Source organism: Rhea pennata, chromosome 3, assembly GCF_028389875.1.
Source record: "Rhea pennata isolate bPtePen1 chromosome 3, bPtePen1.pri, whole genome shotgun sequence".
NCBI lineage: Eukaryota > Metazoa > Chordata > Aves > Rheiformes > Rheidae > Rhea > Rhea pennata.
Genome location: NC_084665.1, coordinates 47,412,970 through 47,434,341, shown reverse-complemented (window position 1 = coordinate 47,434,341; position 21,372 = coordinate 47,412,970). Strand labels below are relative to the sequence as shown.

General features: G+C 42.8%; 1 protein-coding gene across 1 annotated transcript in view; it reads right to left on the bottom strand.

The window, feature by feature from the left end:
- The window catches only part of PGBD5 (piggyBac transposable element derived 5), a 71,394-nt gene extending 60,674 nt beyond the window's left edge, over positions 1-10,720 (bottom strand). The window contains exons 1-2 of the mRNA XM_062573678.1: positions 10,440-10,720; positions 10,259-10,373 (exon numbers count right to left, since the gene is read on the bottom strand). Coding sequence (XP_062429662.1) covers positions 10,259-10,373; positions 10,440-10,685 — 361 coding nt within the window. The 5' untranslated portion in view covers positions 10,686-10,720. The remainder of the gene's footprint in view (positions 1-10,258; positions 10,374-10,439) is intronic.
- Between the last annotated feature and the right edge of the window lie 10,652 nt (positions 10,721-21,372).

The following is a 21,372-nucleotide window of genomic DNA, read 5'->3' as shown; positions in this document are numbered from 1 at the left end:
ACATTTATAAGTAGGAAATAACTATGATACCAAAGAAATGGAGTAGTAGTCTTCAGTTTAACAAGTCTTCTCATTTAGTGAGCCTGTCCAGTAATACAATCCAGCAAACTAGAAGCCCTTCAAAAGATCAAACAGTGGTTTATAAGCATCATTCAACATGTCCCGCACAGTAGATCTAAGAGTATTTCACTTTCCAAGATCAGTTTGGGAATCTCTTGACTCATAACCAAGGTGGTTCCGTTCTGCCAGGCCATGGTAACAAGTGAGAGTTTGAAAAATAGCACCCTCCCTTCTAGGGCAGACTTGCCATCTCTTGCCTTGCAGTGCTGTTCAACTGTTCTGCCTGTAGCAGGGCAGAAAGAAGTCACCCTGGATCCCCACCCCAAACACCATAAGCTATTGGAACAACCACACACATGCAAGAGTTTCGATATACATAGCTTCTTCAAAGTAATGTTTCAGGGAATTAACTTACAAGACTTACTGTTGCCCAAGCCCTACAGTAGCAGGGCACATCCTGCAAGCAGAAAGCACCACAACGTCAGTGGGAATAGTCGCAGGCCCACAGTTATACACATATCCCAGACGGCACACCTGCAAGAGCTACCTACCAGGAAACTGGCCAGCATCTACCTCGGAAAAAACAAACAGCAGAGATGACTACATGCACTGAATAGTCATCCAACTTTCCACAACAGTGAATTTCGTAAGTAACTTAAAGATACTCTCTTTTTTGTTCCAATTTAATCTATTTCATACACACCCACCTCTGCCATACATAATCAGAAATGAATCACTGTTATAACAGCAGCTGCTTTTAGTCTTTTTTCTGCTTCTGCTTCACTAGAAATAACACTTCCATTTGTGCTCACTGATGTTGTATCTCTTATGTCAATCCAGTAATCTTCCTGTTCAGTGCACAGCTACTTCCCCACCCCACCCCAACACATGTAAGGACATATACAATGTTCTTCACTTCAATGTCTCCTGTGTATTCCTCTCCAACATGATTTTTCCATCCTTATAGTGTGCCTCGGTGACTACACTTCATTTTGAATGGGCAAGTCACACATATGAGCTAGGAAGTTTACCTATTCAGCCCTTTAGACTGCATATACAGCAGGAGAGAAAAGATTCACTTCCCCTTTCTAGGAACGGCTTTTGTAGGCAATCTGCTGTGGAAGCATAGAGAATTGGTAAAGAGTTGTGCAAGCATTTCAGGTTGAGATGAAAAGGAAGTTGTTTAAGCATGAAGAATGTGTGTTCTTTGTCTGAAATATTCTTTCTGAACAAAAGACAGACCAAAATATGTTCCCAGTCCTAACAGTTCTGGAAATTCATCTTCTGCTCCTTCCAGTTCTCAAATTCTCTTCCTTGTTTCCTGCAGAATAGCCTCTGGAGGCAAGGCATAGGTCAGGAGTTGCCAGGAGCCTAAGCAACTTCATTGCTGCTCTCATGCTGTTCCTTTTCATTCCAACTATAACTGCACAGCTACAGCTTTTTATTGCTACTGAATAGAATGTTTGTTCTTTATTCTTCTTGATGTCAAATATATTTTTTCAATATAAGTCGTGTGAAGCCCTATGCTGTCTGAGAAGGCAAAATGGAAAGCATGTTTTCTATCATGTGCCATTAATACCAGTCTTCTTCAAAGGCAGAAAATCAGGGGATATAATCCAAAGGTATCTATTAGCTCTACAGAGACAAAAGGCTAAGGAGCCTTCCAAGCCCATTTCCCTGCAATCTTTCACCACAGGAGCTCTAGTTTCATTTTGAAGAGACCCACTGTCATTCTCAGATGGATCCAGCAACTAATTAGTATCCTGTTCTTTAAGGAATACGGAGCAGGAACTTGCCTAAGCTTCTAGAAAGAATACCTTAGCACAAAGAAGTGAGATGTCAAATGCTAGCATTCTCATGCATTTGTCTCAGCCACATATTCCTTTGGGGTCCACTTATTTCTGTTTTCTAACATGCCCAGTTTTGGCAATATTGTGAATAATGAGGTAAACATCAGAGAGGTTAAAAAAAAGCATTCCCTAAGCACAGTATCTACTGATTCCTTCTATTAGCTACAGATCTTAATAGTATTTTAGGGATTATATTTCACTGATCTCTAGATAAAGTGTGCAACTATATCCACAATTACCTCCCCTTTATGAAGCACCTCATATTTCCAAACTGCTAAATCCATCTGCTCCAAATTTTTGGAAGAAGTCTGAGCATAGGAGGAAAACAAAACAAATAGAAGACCTGCAAGTACACCTAAGAGAAGCTTCCAGCTTCTTTTAAGTCTATGGCATCCATGAAGGCTTCTTGTGAGCTTGCAGTCTATATAAAATCAGCAATTCAACTGAGCTATTAACATTCTCATTAGACTCTGCCGAGAGGCTAATTTCCTCTCCAGGTTGATTTGGAGGTACACTGACAAGGAAATTATTTGCTCTGCTGTTTCTGTGATGTTGACAAAAGGATGTGAAAAGCTGTAAGAGCTAATCTACTTCTTTGAAATGACCCCATCAATAGCTGCACGAAGAAAAAGAGTCATCTGATACCATAACAGAGCTAGGAGTAAATATGCTTTTTCTCTGTAATAGGCTAGACAAAGTCTATGGGAAAGACCTTAATCTGCAGCGCTTAGACTTTCATGTTTCCAGTACTGAACCAACAATGGTTCTCTTTATATGAGTAGGGAAAAAATAGGTTTTTCTGTTAAGTTTATCAAAATTTTACCTTATTTACTACAGGCAGAGCTATGGGAAAGATAAGGAAGGGAAGACAGACAGTTAAATTGCACTAAAATTTAAGATCAACAAGGCTGTCATCACTTGCATCACTTTGGTGATAACAGATGAAAAAAATGTGCTCTAAGCCCAGTAAAACCATCTGAAAAGCATATTTAGATTTCATAAGACCTAGGAGATATTAAGCCTTTGCATAATTCACTTACTTAGCAAAGCATCAAATCCTTTAAGTCATCCTTTAAAGGGATCTGCAAAGTGGCAGTGTGCGTTTTTGTTACGTATTTCATAATAAGAGCATCACAACACATCTAGGTAAATATAAATAATTTCTCTTGCTTAGAATGCAAAACCAGCTTGTATATATATGCCATTTTGCCCATGGTTACACAAGTCAAAAGAAGCCAATTTCTCTGATGAGAGAAGTAAGCAAGAACAAGTCACATCAGAGGCACTCTATCCACTTACAATTAGAGAATTTGGCCCAGATATTTGGCCCAGAAGCTGGCATATGAACTAAGTAGTGTTCATCAGTTTTCTTCTAGCTCTAGAATCTCTTAAGTATTGACCTCAATCAAATAAGCCTCTACTGCCTTCAGGTTCAGTTTGGGATTTGAACAAAGACCAACACCAATGGTGGCATGTATATGGCCCTCCTTTATGGCCCTGTCTGAAACAAGAGCTCTTTCTTCAGTCTACCTGCTGCTGGAATCTGCCTTCACATCTGCCTTTCCACAAAAGCCCTCTACTCTCAGGAAGAGTATATGCATTGTATCTCCTCCAATTCCCTGCTCAGTTAAGACTACAGCCATCCAAATCATAGATGAAAGCCTTTTCTCCCTTATCTACATCCCTTTCCTCTCCTTTGGTTATTTAACTGTAACTTAATTATTTAACTTTGCTAAAACAATCTAGAACACAGGTCAGATGAACAGCTCCATGCTATGTCAATATAGTGTATTGCATGAATCACTGGAGACTAGCTTGAAGGAACTAAATTCATTTCCCTTATTTAGCACTCAAGCAATAGTAACACTGAAAGAACTCAAACGAAAGTGAAGTCTTACTAACTGCCATGCAAACAGTCTCTTGCAATTAAACTTACAAAAACCCTTTTTTACTCTAAGGGTGGTCAAACACTGGAACATTTCCCAGAGAGGTGGTGCATATCTCCAAATACAGACACTCCAAAACCTGATTGGATGCAGCCCTGAACAGCCTGTTCTAGTTGATCCTGCTTTGAGCAAAGGGGCTGGACTAGATGATCTCCAGAGGTCCTTTCCAACCCCAACCACTCTGTGTGATCTTTATCCCATGAACTGAAGGCCAACTGGCTGTGCACTTCCCCCATGAACCTCTTCTCACTAGCTAATTCACATTCAAGCAAACTTTTAACCTTGGTTTAAAAGGCTTTAAAGGCTTAAGTTCCACATTTCAAATCACAGATTCACACTGCCTCTCCAAAACACATTTCAGAAGTGCTGCTACCATTGCTGAGGATATTTTAACCCAGAACACATGGGCCCTGAGGGGATGCAACCATGAGTACCGAGAGAGCTGGCAGAGTTACTGTTAGGCCACTCTCTACCATCTCTGATAGGTTGTGGGGAACAGGAGAGGTACCTGATGACTGGAAGAAAGATAATGCCCTTTCTTCAGAAAGGGCAAGAAGGAGGACCCAAGAAACTACAGGCCAGTCAGCCTCACCTCCATCCCTGGAAAGATGATGGAACAGCCCATCTTGGATGTCATCTCTAAGCATGTCAAGGAAAAATAAGGTGATCAGGAGTAGTCAGCATGGATTCACCAAGGGGAAACCATGCTTAACCAATCTGATAGCCTTCTAGGATGGCAGGACTGGCTGAGTAGATGAGGGGAGAGCAGTGGACATTGTGTACCTTGACTTCAGCAAGGAGTTTGACACTGTCTCCCATAACATCCTCATAGGTAAGCTCAGGAAGTGCGGGTTAGATGAGTGGAGAGTGAGATGGATTGAGAACTGGCTGAATGGCAGAACTCAGAGGGTTGTGATCAGTGGCATAGTCTTGTTGGAGGCCTGTAGCCAGTGGTGCCCCCCAGAGGTGAGTGCTGGGTCCCATCCTGTTCAACTTCTTCATCAATGACCTGGATGAAGGGACAGAGTGCCTCCTCAGCAAGTTTGCTGATGACACCAAGCTGGGAGGAGTGGCTGACACACCTGAGGGCTGTGCTGTCATTCAGAGAGACCTGAACAGGCTAGAGAGTTGGGCAGAGAGGAACCTCATGAAGTTCAATAAAGGGAAGTGCAGAGTCCTGCATCTAGGGAGGAATAATCAGTACTAGTAACCATAAACCAGTACAAGCTGGGGGCTGACCTTCTGGAGAGCAGCTCTGCAGAGAAGGACCTGGGAGTCTTGGCAGACAACAAGTTGTCCATCAGCCAGAAAGGTGTCCCTGTGCCCAAGGCAGCCAATGGTATCTTGGGGTGCATTGAGAAGAGTGTTGTCATCAGGTGGATGGAGGTGATCCTGCCCCTCTACTCAGTCCTGGTGAGGCCTAATCTTGAGTACTGTGTCCAGTTCCAGGCTCCCCAGTACAAGAGAGACATGGCACTATTTGGGAAAGTTCAGCGTAGGGCTACAAAGATGATTAGAGGGATGGAGCATTTCTCCTATGAGGAAAGGCTGCTAGAGGTAGGCCTGTTTAGCGTGGAGAAGAGAAGACTGAGAGGGGATTTTATCAATGCCTACAAATATCTTCAGGGAAAGTGTCAAAAGGATGTGGCCAGGCTCTTTTCAGTGGTGCCCACTGACAGGACAAGAGGCAATAGGCACAAACTGAAACACAAGAAGTTCTGCCTGTGATTCAGACGGGCCTGGTCCAATGTCACATCCCTTACTATTAGGTAGGCCTGCTGCAATATATGTGTGTAAGACAGAGAAGCTTATGAAATAGATCTTTAGTCTAAACTACTGCTAAGAAAACAAACAAACCAACCAAATACTAGAGACCATTTTATATAGAAGCAAGTTGCAGATGCAGCTATATCTGACTGGCTCCTAAAAGATGTAGCCGGTTCACTGCATCAATTTAAATCTGCGCTTTACTTCCCTGATAGCAGTTGGAACATGCCATCATCATATATGCAAGCTCGATTTACTTCTCTCAGATAATGTACCCTCTTTGTACGGAAGATCATATCTCATTGGCCAGCCATGATGGAGTGGCTGCTTCCCATAATCTGGTCTTTTCGGAAGAGTATTCTCATAAAAAGTAGATTTTAAAATGATTTTAAATATTCATTTAAGCCTCTTCAAGGTGATAAGGAGAGCCTGATTGCTAGGCATGGTCCATGCAACTTCTCCCTGAGCACATGCTGTTCTACTGGCATGCATTCTCCAAAGATGATAACTTACAGCACATTCTGTGCTCTGGAAGTCCATACAAATGGACTCTCTAAATGTAGCCTACTGAGGAGAAACTGCTGCACACTTTCAGCAAGAAACACTCTTAACATTTTATTGTTGGGTCTAGGCATAAGAGTTGAGAGGACATGGAAAATGAAAAAAAAAAAAAAAAAAAAAAACAGCATCATATTGCTATAACTTTGAGGACTACAGCAGAAATTTTTGCTCAGACTTTCCTGCTACTGATGTCACCCTACAAGATTATCCCTAAGAACAGGAGTGTTTTTGTACCTGAAGCCCAATGTTTGGGATGCTCAACTATACAGGTGCAGGAACATTACAACTCTAGGAAATTAATAACAGCTACCCCTATTCAGGAAGAACAAGTTGCAGTAATATCAGGATATTTAAGACCCTTTTAAGTTCCTCCACAAAAGAAATACAAGAACTAACAGGACCTCTGGGTATTACAGATTATTTTCTGGCCAGATCACTGAACTAATAACAGAAAGCACACAGAGCCATCCAACTCTAAGAAAGTAAGAACATACCAAATAGAGAAGTCTGAAGCAGGAACAACTAGAATGCAAGGATTTATGTGGATTACTGACACTTACCAGCCTGTCACTAAAGCAGTAATAGTTGTTTTCTTTACATTTCAATTATGCTTTCCCTATTCCAGCAGGGCTCAGTTCTTATTCTTTTTTCACTGACACAATTCCCTCTGTCCCCCCCTCAGAGGAAGGGAAGCCAAGTAAGCCCCAGCTACTCCCCGCCCCCCCCCCTTCCAAAATAAAAGCACTGTTTGGGCAGAGGTTAGAGCACCTTTCCTAGAAACCTAAAAATCAATTCTACTTCTTCATAAATCAATTCTGCTTCCCCTTCAGAGTTAGGTTTGGGAAGGATGGGAATGGAGGAAGCAAGATACCAGAAACACTCTTGGATCCAGTATTTGATCATGAATATCACCATCCTTTTAAACACACATGCTGACCTACTGATAGACCTGCATTAGCCAGGCAATCTTTGTGAAAGGGAAGGGATTTGGGGACCCTGTCTCCAAGCTCTCCCATCCGCTACTCAAATGCCAACACATCAGAACTCACATTATTGCTTTGATACTTGTGACAGGCACATTAGCTCCCTTGTTTCTTCGATCTATTTTAGTCAGAGCCACATCCTGCCACTAGTTTGATCAGTCTAAAAACCAGGACATCACAAAATGTGCTTTATTTTTCTCAGCAGCTAAAGAGAATAGTTTTGCAGAACAGCTTAACTGGAAATAACAACACTTTTGTTCTAACTTCTGTGTTAGAAGTAACATCTATTTTGGACTCCCACAAAGGAAGTCAGCTAAAGTTATTCATTCCTACCCTCCCCCAGAAGGCTAAGCACCCACTTTGGGTTGTTCCCCCCAACCTCCCTCAAGTAGAACATTAACTGAAGATGCCTGAGAAAAGGGATGGTATGAAAGAAGAGACAGTGATAGAAATATCATATACTTAAGTGTTGAGTAATGATGCCATCTAGTCACTTCTCTCCCCACATGGAAATCAATCCAGACCTTTCCCAGTTTGTCAAAACCTGTCACATGGGGCCAGGCAGGCATCATCAACACATGCAGCGACTGACTACAGATTGAAGCCATGCTGAACCACCTACCTCTGCCCACAGTCCCCAACACATTTGGACCTCTACTGTATTTCTGCAATGAAATATCTGTTAGCCTGTCTGTGCTCGGGACTAACTCTAGGGATACATACTATGTTTTGTTAAGATATCAGTTCAATTTCGAGGGTAGGCAGGGAATGAGAGAATTCCAACACAGTTTAAGTGACCCTTCAGTTTTTCTTGAGAGCTTTAGCTCACTTTCAACTTAAACCTTTTTTTTATGATATCCATCTTCCTTCCCAGCAAGGGGTAGTCTCCCAAAGTGAACAGTTTGACTTCATCCTAGTCTGATTCAAGAATTTATTTCTCAGCACTGATATAGCTGAAGTCTCATAAGACTTCAGTCCAAGAGGACATTTGTCTTCTAACATCAGATATTTACCACTAAAAAACAGTGGATTAGATCTTGATACTTGAGATTTTACCCAAAAGGCAGTTCTCAGAAACTTTGGTACTAACCCAAGATAAGTTTTATCTCAGCCTAATGAAAAACTCTTCCTCTTAAGCTTGGAATCTGGAAAGAAATGATTCTTTCATCCAATATATTTTAATTGATAATATGGTTTTGTTGGTGGTCTGTGCCTCACCCTGCATTTCTTGCTTGTATTTTTCATTACATTTGTCTTTTAGTGACTGAAAGATACGCTGTTTTTACAAAAGACAGTTGTCTTCATCTCAACTGAGACCTTTTGCTCAGTGAGTGTGGATCAAAACTCTTGGGTCAGAACAGCGTCCAATGAAGCGACAATGGTGCAAGTACAATTATGCTTAGCACGATTCTAATTGTAGTACAGGCATGGCCTAAAATTAGTTGTCTAGAAGCCAGAATAAGAATTAGAACAGCTTAAGTTATATAGTGTGAAAGTTTCCATAATTTGGAATTTGAGTAGTCAAAAGTTCATGTTTCACACATATCAAAGCACTGCACCAACTGAACTGTTGCCAAACCAAATCATCATAATGATGATGACAGACACTGCATGATATTCATAGCATGGTGAAGAGAATGAAAGGGCTGCAGCAACCTCTGCTCCATCTATTACTATGAGGAAATATTCAAAGCAATACCCACATCTTTCTTCAGAGACTTCTGCATTTATTTCTGATAATCATATATCAAACTCTTTTACTTTTAGTGAAATCTGAATTCCACAGTTAATGGGTCAAGTTAATTTTCTTTTTCAAACCATCAGTAAAAAACTAATCCCAGTTCTATTTATGTTAAAGTGTATATTACTATAGAGTAATGATATGAAGATACAAGCTAGAAAGAGCAGAGAAATTAAATGATAATTGATGCTGAAATAGCATCACACCATGAAGCCTCTGCTCCAGAATCTGAACTCAGATATACTTATGAACAAGTACCAAGAGAACTTAGAGTTCTTTAAAGAGTCACGTGAGCTTTTTCTTATTGCCACATTATATATTCATATATAAATGTGTCTAGACATTTCTGGAGTTTGAGGAGAATGACAGCTTTTGTTAGCTCATCTATGAGCAGCATTACAGAACTTTCTCAGGGCTCCAAAACTAGCTCCACCTTGCTCCCCTCCATCATCCCAATTTGCTTCCTCGAATAGGTTTCTACCTGCCCCATAGCACAAACTTCAGCATACTACACTAAGTTATGCATTTATTTTTTAAGTAAAATGAAGGAATTAAACACAACAGAAGTCAGTGAAGTATGACAAGCAACCTTAAGACTTGCAAGCTGTCAGCGCAGTTGAAGATAGCAACATTTAATACCTCCTGCTCAGAGATGCAAATGTTCTATTTCACATCTCAGCTATTCATAACCCGTGGGTTTTTTGTAAAGGCTTTCTGCTATGCTGTCAACTTAGTTGTTCAAATACGCTGACTGATATGTTATAACGGCTCTCTATGAAAACCAGTGGAGCAACTTGCCATAGGAGTCAGTCTACGAAGATCTCAGCGCTGTGCACTGTCACGTCAGTTCTCCGCTCTCAGTATTTACTGTGGCAAAGGACCGTGCAAGAGGGGTTAGCATTAGGGGTGGCTGCGCAGAAAGCCCCCTAACCGGGGGGAAACCCCAGCCCCGGGAGCCCTCGTGCTCCGCACCGCCCAGCGTTCCCTCCCACCCCCGCAGAAGGGGCCCGCGATCCACAGCACGGCCACACACAGGAGCCGAGCAAACGCCCTGCTCCCCCGCGCGGCCTTGGGCGCTCGCTCACGGCGGCGGGACGGAGGTGCCCGGACCGAGCGCCCCCGCCCCAGGGCCGGGCCCTCCCGCGGGCACCCTCGGCCCCGCCGCGGGGACACCCGCGCCCGCCGAGCGCGGGCGCCCGGCCCGGCGCCGAGGGGCGCCCCTGCGCCGGCGCCGCCTCGCACGGCCGCGGCGCGCCCCCGGCGAGGCCCCGGGCGGCGCCGCCGCCACGCTCCGGGCAGCGGCCGCCCGCGCCCCGCCGCCCCCGGCCCGGCCGCCAGCGCTGCGCGTACCGCTGCTATCCTTGAAATGAAGGGGTGGGACGTCTCGCAGCGACTGCGTCCAGCCCCCCTTCTCCGCTTCCTCCTCCTCCTCCTCCATAGGGCCGGGGCCATCCGGGACGGCGCCCTGCCGCTGCCGCCGCCGCTCCGCCGCCGCCGGCTCGGCCGCCGCCCTGGGGCCGCGGCGCCGGGCCCCCCTGCCCCGCGGGCCCGGCGCCTCCGGGCGCCGCTCGTCCTCCTCGTCGTCGTCCTCCTCCTGGGAAGAGGCGGCGGAGCGGGAGTCGGCCGAGGTGCTGTAGAAGGGGTTCCCGCTGCTGTCCTGGCCCGACTCCCCGAAGACGTCGTCGGAGATCTGCAGGCTCTCGTAGCGGGAGCGGGCCGCCTCCAGCAGCGACAGCGCCTTCCTCCGCGCCGGCCCGCCGCCGCCCTCCGCCATCATCTCGGCCGCCGCCAGCAGCCGCCCGCTCTCCCCTCGGCCTGGCTCGGCCGGCTCCTGCGGCCGCAGGCAGCAGCCCAGCAGCAGCAGCGGCTCGGACACGGCGGCGGGCAGGCAGGGAGTAGGGGAAGCGCCGCCGCCGGGGCTGAGCCCGGCCTCCCGCTCCCGCCCGCACCACCCGCCCCTGTGTGTGTGCAGGGACATGGGGGGAAGGAGCCAGCTCAACATCTCCAAGTACCACATCCAGCCAATTACCGCGGCACTCCGCGCCCGGGAGGTGGGGTTATATGGGCGCCGCGGGCCGCCGCCGCCCGCCCACTGCCCGCCTCGCCGCGCCGCGCCGCTCCGCCCAGTTAAAACCACCGCGCCGCCGCCGCAGGCGCCGTCCCGCCCCCGCCGGAGCTGTCCGCCCGCCCGCGGTGCTGGAGCCGCGCGCGAGGCGGGGCGGGGCCGCGCGAGCCGCGCGCCCGTTGCGGCCGTTGCGGCCGTTGGCGTGGTGGGCGCGGCCGCCTCGTGGCCGCCGTGGGGGCTGCCGGGCGCCATGTCGCTGCGCAGGGCGAGCGGCACTCCGGGGCGGCGGCGGGGAGCGAGGGAAGGTGCTAGAAGGCGGCTTCGCGGGCGCTCGGCCCCGGGGGGCATTTTACAAGCATCGAGCAAAGCCTGCGGGCCAGCGTGGGGAGCTCTGCAGGGCCTGTGGGTGGGCGTCCGTGCTGCGTTGGTGTCGTTGGTGACCGTGGTGGGGAATAAACGTTGTTCCGAAGGGTGTGCACTCACCCACAAGGCAAAGGCCATACAGTGGCACATGTAGAAACACGAGAAAGGAAAACAACTGTGCCCAGACGGGGTTAGGTACGCAGAACCCAAAATAATCCTTAGGATAATGTAAGAATTTCATTAAGCTCTTAAAGTCTCCTTCTGTGCAGAAGTCAGTGATCTGTTTGGTATTACAGTAATGTTGGAAAACTCCAGTCAAGGTTTATTATTATTACTGCTGGCATCCCTCCATTCCGGTCAGTGTACACCATTTTATTAAGACAGTCTCATCTTCCCTTCTCTTCCATAGCAATAGTAGCTACCAAGCCTACGGATAGCAGTGCTTTCCAAAACAAACAGACCAACCAACCATTGATCTGGTTGTATGGGATGATTGTATACAATTACAGGGAATAGGTTATATATAGTGTGCATTTTTGATGGAAACCTTCAACATAGGTTAACCTGAAGCTCTATAAATGCTACAGATCTTAAAAATGTTAATAATACTGAATGTTTTTGCCTTTTCAAAAGTGTTAGTTAATGCTGAAATCTTGAGGACTATAGTACTAGCTGGAGTAAATTAAAGGCTAGACTGTGTAAGTATTTAAATGTCCAATCTTACATTCTATTCAGATATTTTTAAAATGCAATGCCCTCATTAAAATGTTAAAGTACTATATAGTGCATGCAGCCAAAAACAGAGAAAAAAATCCCTTTTCTATGCATCCTTAGCACATAGAAAAACCCACTGTAATTTTGTTTTGAAAATATCTCATGTATGTCTTATTGATTATATAAAAATTACTAAGTATATACACAAATCGATTTTTTTTTATTGCGCACTCTGCCAGCTCAGCTGGTAACTTGGGAATTACACTGGTTCCTTTCATCTCACTAATCACCAGAAATCATACTTTACTAACATCTGTGCCACCCTGTTGTCTTCAGAATAGGTCTTCAAATGACACCCGTACTACTAAAGACATACCTGACCCTACTGTCACTAAAGACATACCTGAACTTGAAAATTTTTTTTTGCTGATGAGAATGAGCTTGGCCATCATGTGTCCAGTCTGGGATGGCATATAGAAAACCATAGATTAGTCTTTATAAATGCTGCCTGTTTTATATGCAGTCCACATGAAACAGAAAAGCATGATGCTCTGTCATGACCTTCTCATAGAATGGTTCTAAAGACTGGAAAAATACTTCAAAGATCTTGGCAGGTTCTTTATACTAGAGACTTTGAAAGAAATGTTTGATTTGTGAACGAACAAAACTTTCCATACTAGTAATGTGGAATTCACCCCAGCATCCAGGATCAATCAGAGTGCCCTTGAGACGTAAGGGGATTGAACTGTCTCTAAATCTTCTGTATTTCAGTAAAACAAAACAGCAGGTAAGACTTCTCTGAAGTCCAGGACAGAAAAGAAAGGCTCATCAGAGTGGACACACAGTAAAAATATCAAAGGGAACTAGAGGCCAGAACTTCACAGACTTCCCTGGCTGCTGGTTGCTGGGAAGACCTTCTTCCAGTTCTTGCATGCTTCGTTTCAAAAGCTGGCACCCCTTAGAGCTGGTTGAGCTGTTCTGCCAGGACTTCCACTCCTGGTGGCATGCCAGACCAGAGCTGTGGAGGGGACAGCTACACCAATGGGCAGACCATTGCAGTTACCAATCTAACATGACTCTTTAAAAATAGTGTTCTGCCATACACAAACAGACCCATTTTTTTGGTGGCTACAGCTAAGTTTCCCCTCTTTCAGGCTCTTCCAGCAGCTCTTCTGTATGGAAGGATTATCTCACTTCTCTGAGATAGTGCTATAGAGGCTGTGTGACTAAGGTTTTAGCTTGCCTTATCTGATTTAACACATAGCTCTTCATCTATTCCTCTCAGGTTAGCTGTGCAAACCACTAACTGGGTTACTCTACGCCAAAACAAGGGTTTTGGATTGTGCCATACATGAAGTCATTAGAAGTGATTGTGGAGAGGCAAAGATAAGAATTGCTGTTCTAAAAATGGTCACCATCAGGGTTGCTGAGTTTTTTGTTAACAGTCAGGAAAAAGAGTCACCAGTAGTTGGTTGCAATTGAAAGAGCAAATTATATAAACCTAATGGAACATTATAAACATAGTTGTATTTTCTCCTTAATCAGTTATATTTGTGCTTAGCTGCTAGAAAAGTCAGAGTAAACTGACTTTTGTATCCATGGCAACTTGTGGATCCACTTTTAATTTGCTCACACATAAAATGTTAGGAGTCTTTCTTTTCCTAACATTCTCTATTTTTATTGCAATAGTAATGGTGCCTTCAGTATGTTTCTTCTGATCATTACAACATTCAAGGTTAAGGCTATGATAGGACTGAGCCTCACATCTCCTGCAACAGATCATTGAATTTTTTAACACTTCTCTTGCAGCCCCCAGGACCTTCTGGCAGTGGCCAATCCCTTAAATTATCCTTCAGCTAAGTGCTAATATATTTTGAGGAGAATGCACACATCACATCATCCATAGCAGACCATGCAGAGCAGTTTCAGCACATGCAATCAAATGGTTCTTTGTATTCAGTTTGCACAATTTTGAATCTAATCCTGTTTCCACTTCCATCAAAGGTATAGTAATTCCATTCCTGTGGCCAGTACGATCTCCACTGGGCGTGGGATCAGGCCCTTATTCTGTTATTCAATCAGTTTGCAGAGGAAGACAACTTTGGTTTAATCTTTGACTGCTTTGGTGGCTCTGCAGCAATTATCCATGGACTAGGGACTGTCTGAAGAACTCTTGCTGAGACACTGAACCACTGAAATATGGTGAATCACAGGTTTGTAATTCTCCTCCCCTAGCCACCTCTCTAAGAGTGTTTAAAGATGGCTAGAAATATATCGAGTAGTCCTTGTGCTGCTATTCCATGTGTGTCTCCTTCAACTAACATTAGAACAGTGTACATACAGGAGGTAGTAATCTCTTTCTGAAAATACACGTTACAAGAAAAGGATTGTGAGCCCCAGGGTAACTGAGCTAGTCTATAAAACTTACATGTAATATACTGGATTTAATCAAACTTAGTATGATTAGAAAAGTGAGGCCTTGTGCCTGCAGAAGGAAGTCATGGATTTCTCACTTCTAAGTGAGAATTCTAAACTTAGTATTTAGATATCAAGCTCTTTGAGGAGGGGTCTTTACACTGTCAAATCTTGGTCCAGATCCAACAAAATATTGACATTTTTATCTCCTATTTAAGCTTCTTAACTTCCTATTGATTTAAGAGACTTTGTAGACCTAAGCTCTGGTCCATACTTGGCCCTTCTAGACCTCAAATACATTGAGATAGAATAATGTTTTATCAGTTTACAATCATATTCTTTCTTAATCCCCTGTTTTGCAGCTCCAGCCTAGAATTTGAATATCAGATTGTCTTCCATCTCAGTACCTTCTTTAAAGGAGTCTGTATAGTCAGAGTTGATTTGTTGATGAAGAATGAGGTAAAACAGATCCCAGTTTCCTTCCTCTGTTATTGTACTACCTCAGGTAAATAGGAAAGCTAGAGGAAAAGGTTTCATCAGGTCTGAAAGCAGTGATAATTTCGAGGAACAGAAAGCATAAACTTCGAGTTAGAAAGTGCTGGTTTTATCTGTTCACTTTTCTGACAACAAACATGCTGACAAGAGAGATGGAGCTAGCATGCAATTTCCTCCTAAACCCCAGAGAAGAAGCAGCGAGGGGCTGCCTTGTCCTAGGTGAAGATCATGGATCACGCTGTTTCTCAGCACATCATCACGTGATGTGTGATCTACCTTCAATTGACAGGGAAGACATCTGTAGAGCCACAACTAGTAATCTTACATTCCTCTCCATGCTCTGATACAAAGCATGGAGAATTTCCTGGCTGCATGGCCTGTGGGAAAAAAAGCTCTGTAGGGGTTCATCTGCTACTATACTGCCCTGCATAATATAGTTACTCCATGTAGGGAGTTGTGGACCTCTTTTTCCTCCTCCCTACAACTTTCCTATTTGAAGTAATATTGATAATAGTTGTTTTCCTTTTTTCTTTTAAACTCCTCCAGTAGTTACAGTGTATGAGATGCTGGCAGCCATAACAACGGTTGTTGAGATATTTCCTTTTCAGTCTTCAGTTTCCAGCTTCTTAAGAGTGTCTGAACACTATTTCGTGGATTGATATTTTACATTGCTAAAATATCATCTTAACTCAAAACTCAAGGAAAAGAACAAGTCATTATTTTCATGGGGGAATAGGACGAAAAACACATTTTTTTTTTCCAAAATATAAAAGGTGATTTTTTGGTAGTTCTAACACTGAAACAGCTTTGGGCTGAAACTTAAAATTTATCAAAGAAACTTAGGTCTTTCAGTGATAAATGTTTTTGGTTTTCTTGGCTTAAGAGCCTTTGAAAAATGTTTTGTGCATGCATGGTATATTTTTAGCAAAAACTCTGTTATGAACTGCTCTCACCCAAGCTCCAAAGGAGAAGATAAGATGTGTTGCTCATGCATGCATGGAAGATTAGCTGTTTCATCAATAATTTATGGAGGGTCCATAGAGTATGCTGCAATGGTCTGCAGGAAACCTGCCTCATTCTCCTTGCTCTCAGGTGTATGCGTGGAGCAGAAACTGTATTGAGCAGACCAGGGACACAGAACTGCTGTCTTTTAAAAATCAAACACTGAGTGCTCTAATGCTGCACTTATTTTTCACTGAAAACCACACAGTTTTGAAATGCACTTTTCAAAGGGCTGACCCAAGGCACACGCTTCATGATAATGTCTAGTCCGACAGAGCCAAGCCTCACAGAAGTGCTGTTAAAGGTAGCAGTCATTAAGCCGATGCTCTACCGCAGTCTGTGTCCCTCACAGTGTAAATCATGTTAAGCTTGTGATTAATGCAAGAATAGAACCTAGAAAGTACCTGAAAGTACTAGTTTCTGGGCTCTCTTTATTTAGATAGTTAATTCTATTAAAAACCACTAAAAGGTAGTTAAGTTTGCATGGTATCAGCCCAAAGCTAGTGGTAGAAACTTAGCCCCACGGAAGCTGCAACAGTCAGGTCTTTGATAAAATTATCACTCATTACTATTCAAATAGCACATTAAAACATACATGTATTTCTAACATCTACAACCCTGTATGCAGCAAATAAATGAAAAATTCAGGTCTTGTCCTATTTGTTCTTTTGCGTAGTAGAAATGAAAGAGCTTTTCTAAGGAAAACCATGCTACGGCAAGATATGAAGGTCCTTTTTATATTACAGCATCCTATAAAATAGGATGCTGCTGAAAAGTGACCCCAAACTTACTGTAACACTGTGAATATCTCTTATTGGAGGTTATAAGCATAGCCTGTCAGAAGATGGAAGAGCCGTAATACCCCTCATCAGTTCCTCAGTTTGTTCCTTCTTGCCACCTAGCAGCATTTGTCTACTAAAATGCTTTCTGGTTTTGAGCACTTTTTTTCTAAAATGCATTTTGAAGCCACCAGGGGATCTGCAACTATCCCATTTAGTAGTTGCAAGGATATACTGGTTAGCTTTATCTAAATGGGTTTCAAACGATTATAAATCTATACTAAACCTTCTCATAAGAGTAGGTATCTTTCTGTGCTAGTAACTTACCAGACAATTAAAATCTCATTGAATTGGGTAGACCAGCTAGGTCTTTTTAAAGCAGTACAGGTTAGCAAGGTAAGTTTAGATTGACAGTCTGTTGCATTTTATCAGGTATCAAATAGGTTAAATTATATTTTGATCAAAAGTAGCATTTTTAGGGGATTCAACTTTTCTCTGGAGGAAAGAAAAAGAGTCTGAAAAAGGCAAAAGATCTTATAGGGTGACATGGAATCACTTCCAGGATTTGAAACGGAATCACATCTGCCCCAGAAAAGGAAGAATGTTAGTGGTAACGTAAGGCAGATGGCTGTTCGTCACCATCAAATGTGGTGAGTTTACCTACTATTCAATTGATACAGCCATGGGAGAAGCCAGTTTCCAATCAGTTCCTGCAAAATAAAGTCTTTCAGAAGTCAAAATCTGGTCATAAAAGGGAGCAATATTGAAAATGCAGCAGGCAAGAGGGAAGAAGAGAAATTGAGAATATTTTTGTTAACAAAAATAATTGTTAATTTCAAAAATACCACCTGTTTGACATCTGTTACGCTGTAGGAGCTTTTTTTTTCCCCCAAGCTGAGGCTTAAAGTTCAGCCATCATAAAGTAAGTGGGCTTTGCTCTTGAGATTAATTAAACACCTGCAGCAGTGAAATGTAGAAATACTTCCTCAGCTCTCAGGATCTGGCCCATCAAATGCTTGTTTCAGCGCGTATTGATGACTGTTAACACACTTTGAATCTCTGTTCTGAGATGCACCACTGGAAGCTACCGATATTACTGGAGCTGTAATCTCTAAATAGCTTTCAATGTTGTTAGAAATAGGGTATTTCAAAGAATCTGGAAATAATTATTACGATCTACCATCAGAAATGGTTTATTTACATGCCAGTTTCTCTCGAAATATATACTCAGGATTCAAAACAGGACTGTTTCCAAAAAGCATTGTCAAGATAAAAATCAGACTTCTTGATGTCACAAGATGGAGGAAAAGAACAACAGAAAGGCATTTTTTAGAAATTCCCTGTATGTGATAATAACTTTAAGTTACAAAAATGAAAAAAATAATTCAAACAAGCTTTTATGTCAGATTTACATTCTTCCTTTACTTTTTTGCCTGTGTGTAGCTTAGATAATTTTATTAATGCCTGCTACTTTCATTCAGATATGCATGCCCCAACAAACTGCATTGCTTTTTCAGAGTTTGGTGACTTTGTTGTGTGTTGGGCTGACTGCATTTCTGGGGAAGCTTAACATTCTGTTTAGAAAGACTATTTCCACGGTCTTAAGAAAACACAGGAAAACATTCTTAGGTGCTCAAATCCTACTCAGATCCTTTTTGCAGGGACATCATGTGATCTGGTAGGCATCAAAGCAGCGTAGGGGGACCAGCTGGAGCTGACTCACAAGGCAGAACACAGTTCTTTCATGTATCACATATCACTGGTATTTGGTGGATCACTGAAAGATCCCACCACTGCGGAGAACTGCAGGCAATGCCCTGCTTATTGTATTATTTCCCTCCTAACAATACCAATTAAGTCCACCATATACATTATATAGTCACTCTTCATTATTGCACCTCCTTTTATGGAGTTGCTTGCTGCTCACTAGGAGTTCGTGGTAGCGCAGTCTAGTCCACTGACCTTGGAATATTTCCTAAAGACAATTCACCTGGCTTTGTGGGTGAAAACTTTTCTTAAATCTGGAGAGACTGCTTGTAGGGATCATTTCAGACTTTGTGCTCATTCAATCAGTGGTCCGTTTACTCAGGCACTCAATCTGTAGCTTGTTTGGAGTACCACCACTGTATTTCAGTCAGAGCATTGAGTAGACTATAATACTACAAAGTTAAGGCACGAGCAGCTTGGCCTTGGTTTGAGCAGACATTTTCTCTGACATCAGGGTACAGCCCTTTCTGCTGTCTGATTTCTCCAGAAAGGGACAAAGAAAACACATAATTTTTATGTTTTTTTTTTCCTGCAGGCAGGTGAGTACTACTTTGCTGAGAATGCTTTTTCTTAAAGCTGTGTGTGCTGAAAATAGCATACATGGAATTTTAGCAACTGCAGTAAACCTGACACAGCTTCACATCATGTCCTAGTCTGCTTACTTTCATGAGGCAAATAATAAAACACAGTGGATAAAGGCACTGAATCTTTGCTAAATTCTGGAATGATTGACATTTGCCAGCTACTTAAATATTAGTCCTTCAAGGTTGCTCTGTAATACAGAGATTCTAGTAGAAAGAAAAGATGAAGGAGAGAAACGTTTCTGAATTCCAGTTTAGTTATTGCAGTTTAAAATAGATATTATGTAAGATATCCTACCTTCATGCAGAAAAAACACTCATTTGTGCACTGCAGTGCCCACTTATTTTTCCTGATTTGGGTCACTTGCCTTTTCAAAGCTCCTTATGTGTAAGATTAGTCCTGGAGGAGGTTACACAGATAGCATATGGAAAGAAGGTAGTCTCTCATGGCGTACACCACATCTGCATCTTCCTCCCTAAACAACTGTTACCCTCTCCTCTGGGAAGACTGCTGTCACACATGAGAGCCTCCTTCATGATCTAAAGGCTGTGGACACAACAGTTCCCTGGATTTCCCTTACATGCAGGCCCAAATCAGTTTCCGTGATCTCCTTTGGCCCATCTCCAGTCTCATCAGGACCAGTGGGAGCTTTTGCTACTGATTTAACTCGGAGTAGATTCATGGACTTCATCATCCTTGTATGGATCCCCTGGCTGATTTTTGGTTAGAGGAGTCTTTTCTCATTGTTCCTCGCTGTTCTTTCCAAATGTTATTCCCCTCCATGCTCAAAATACAGAAAGTAAATTGCAAATTAATATCGCTGCCTGCTGTCTATTTGGATAGCAGTAAAGAAACAGCATGTTACATTTAACTGACTTTACTGGCATAAATATTTCATGTGTTTTCTTGATTTATAATCAGTATTCTTAAAAAAAAAAGTTACATGGCTTGATTTTTGTTGTGATCATCCTCATTAGTCAATTGCAATGACTGCAGTCTCTTCTGACTAGAATTCCTTACCCACGAAAGAGAGGAAATCATGCTGCTCATTAGACACAAGCTTCACAAGCTGTAAACCCTTCTCAGAGGTAAGGACTGAATTGCCACAGGGTCACAAATGTTGTGGCCATGCTGTCAGCCTCGTAATGTGGCTGTAGGCCCTTTAACTTCTCTCCCTTTTCCATCCCTGGGTAAATTTGCACCCACTCTTCCTGGAGCTTTATTTTCCTTACATACAACCTATGCCATTGCCTTCCAGACAGAAGGCAAAATCTGTTTTATGATTTCTCCCTCTTCTCAGTTACTGCTACTAAGTGTCTTTTCTGACACTCTATCTTTTCTTTTCCAAGGAAGACTTCTCAACCTCTTTTGCACGCTGGCCATCTACAACAGCAACACCTACTAGCAAAGTGGTACCTCAGGCAAATTCTGCCAGGATTATACACCTCTCCCAAAGACAATTAGTCTTAGCAGTACTTAAAGACTGGTATGTAAATTGCATTTCTCTGAAACCTTGAACTTAGTAAAATAGAAATTTGTTGCAGGCAACTGCAGTACAAGTCAATCCAATTTATTTAGTGTAGATTAATAATTTGATACAATTATTTTTCAAGGACACTTACTAGGGTTATTTTTGAATGTTCTGTCATTTCTCAGCCTTAAATGTACTGTATGATGAATGTAGCTGAACTTACACTTTTAAGTGAGCTTTGTTTCCTTTCAACTCCTTTTTCCAAGCAGGCAGCCTCCAAAGATGAGCAGAGGTCAAATCAGCAGCTGTTGGCTGTAATGCTGTCCCCTTTCTGATAGTTCAGTGAGCTCAAATCCCATAAATCTCCTTGATCTTAAAATTCACACAAAAACAGACCAAAAGCTAAAAGAAAAGCCTGAGCATTTAGCTATCTTGGAAATGTCTTTCCAAATATATATTCTACAACATTTATCTTGCAAAGCTAGTTAAATAGATCTGTTCAGCTCTGGTCACCTTTTGCCTGGTGGTTTAAATAAAGAGACATTGATTTCACTGAGAGAAAATAGTAAGTAAAGGCTACTGGTAAAATAGCTGGCCATATATCTGCACTACTTTAGAAACAAGGGCATTCATCTGAACTGATATAGTTGATGAAAATGTATTCATGTTTTAAGAAAAATCTGGCTATTCAATCCTCTTATAACCATTCTGTATTTATCATTTGCCATGTCAAAGAATGGTTGCTTGGTTGCTTGTTCATGAGGATATTTGTTTATGATAGGTACCAGGTGGGACCAATCAATAGGTTAGA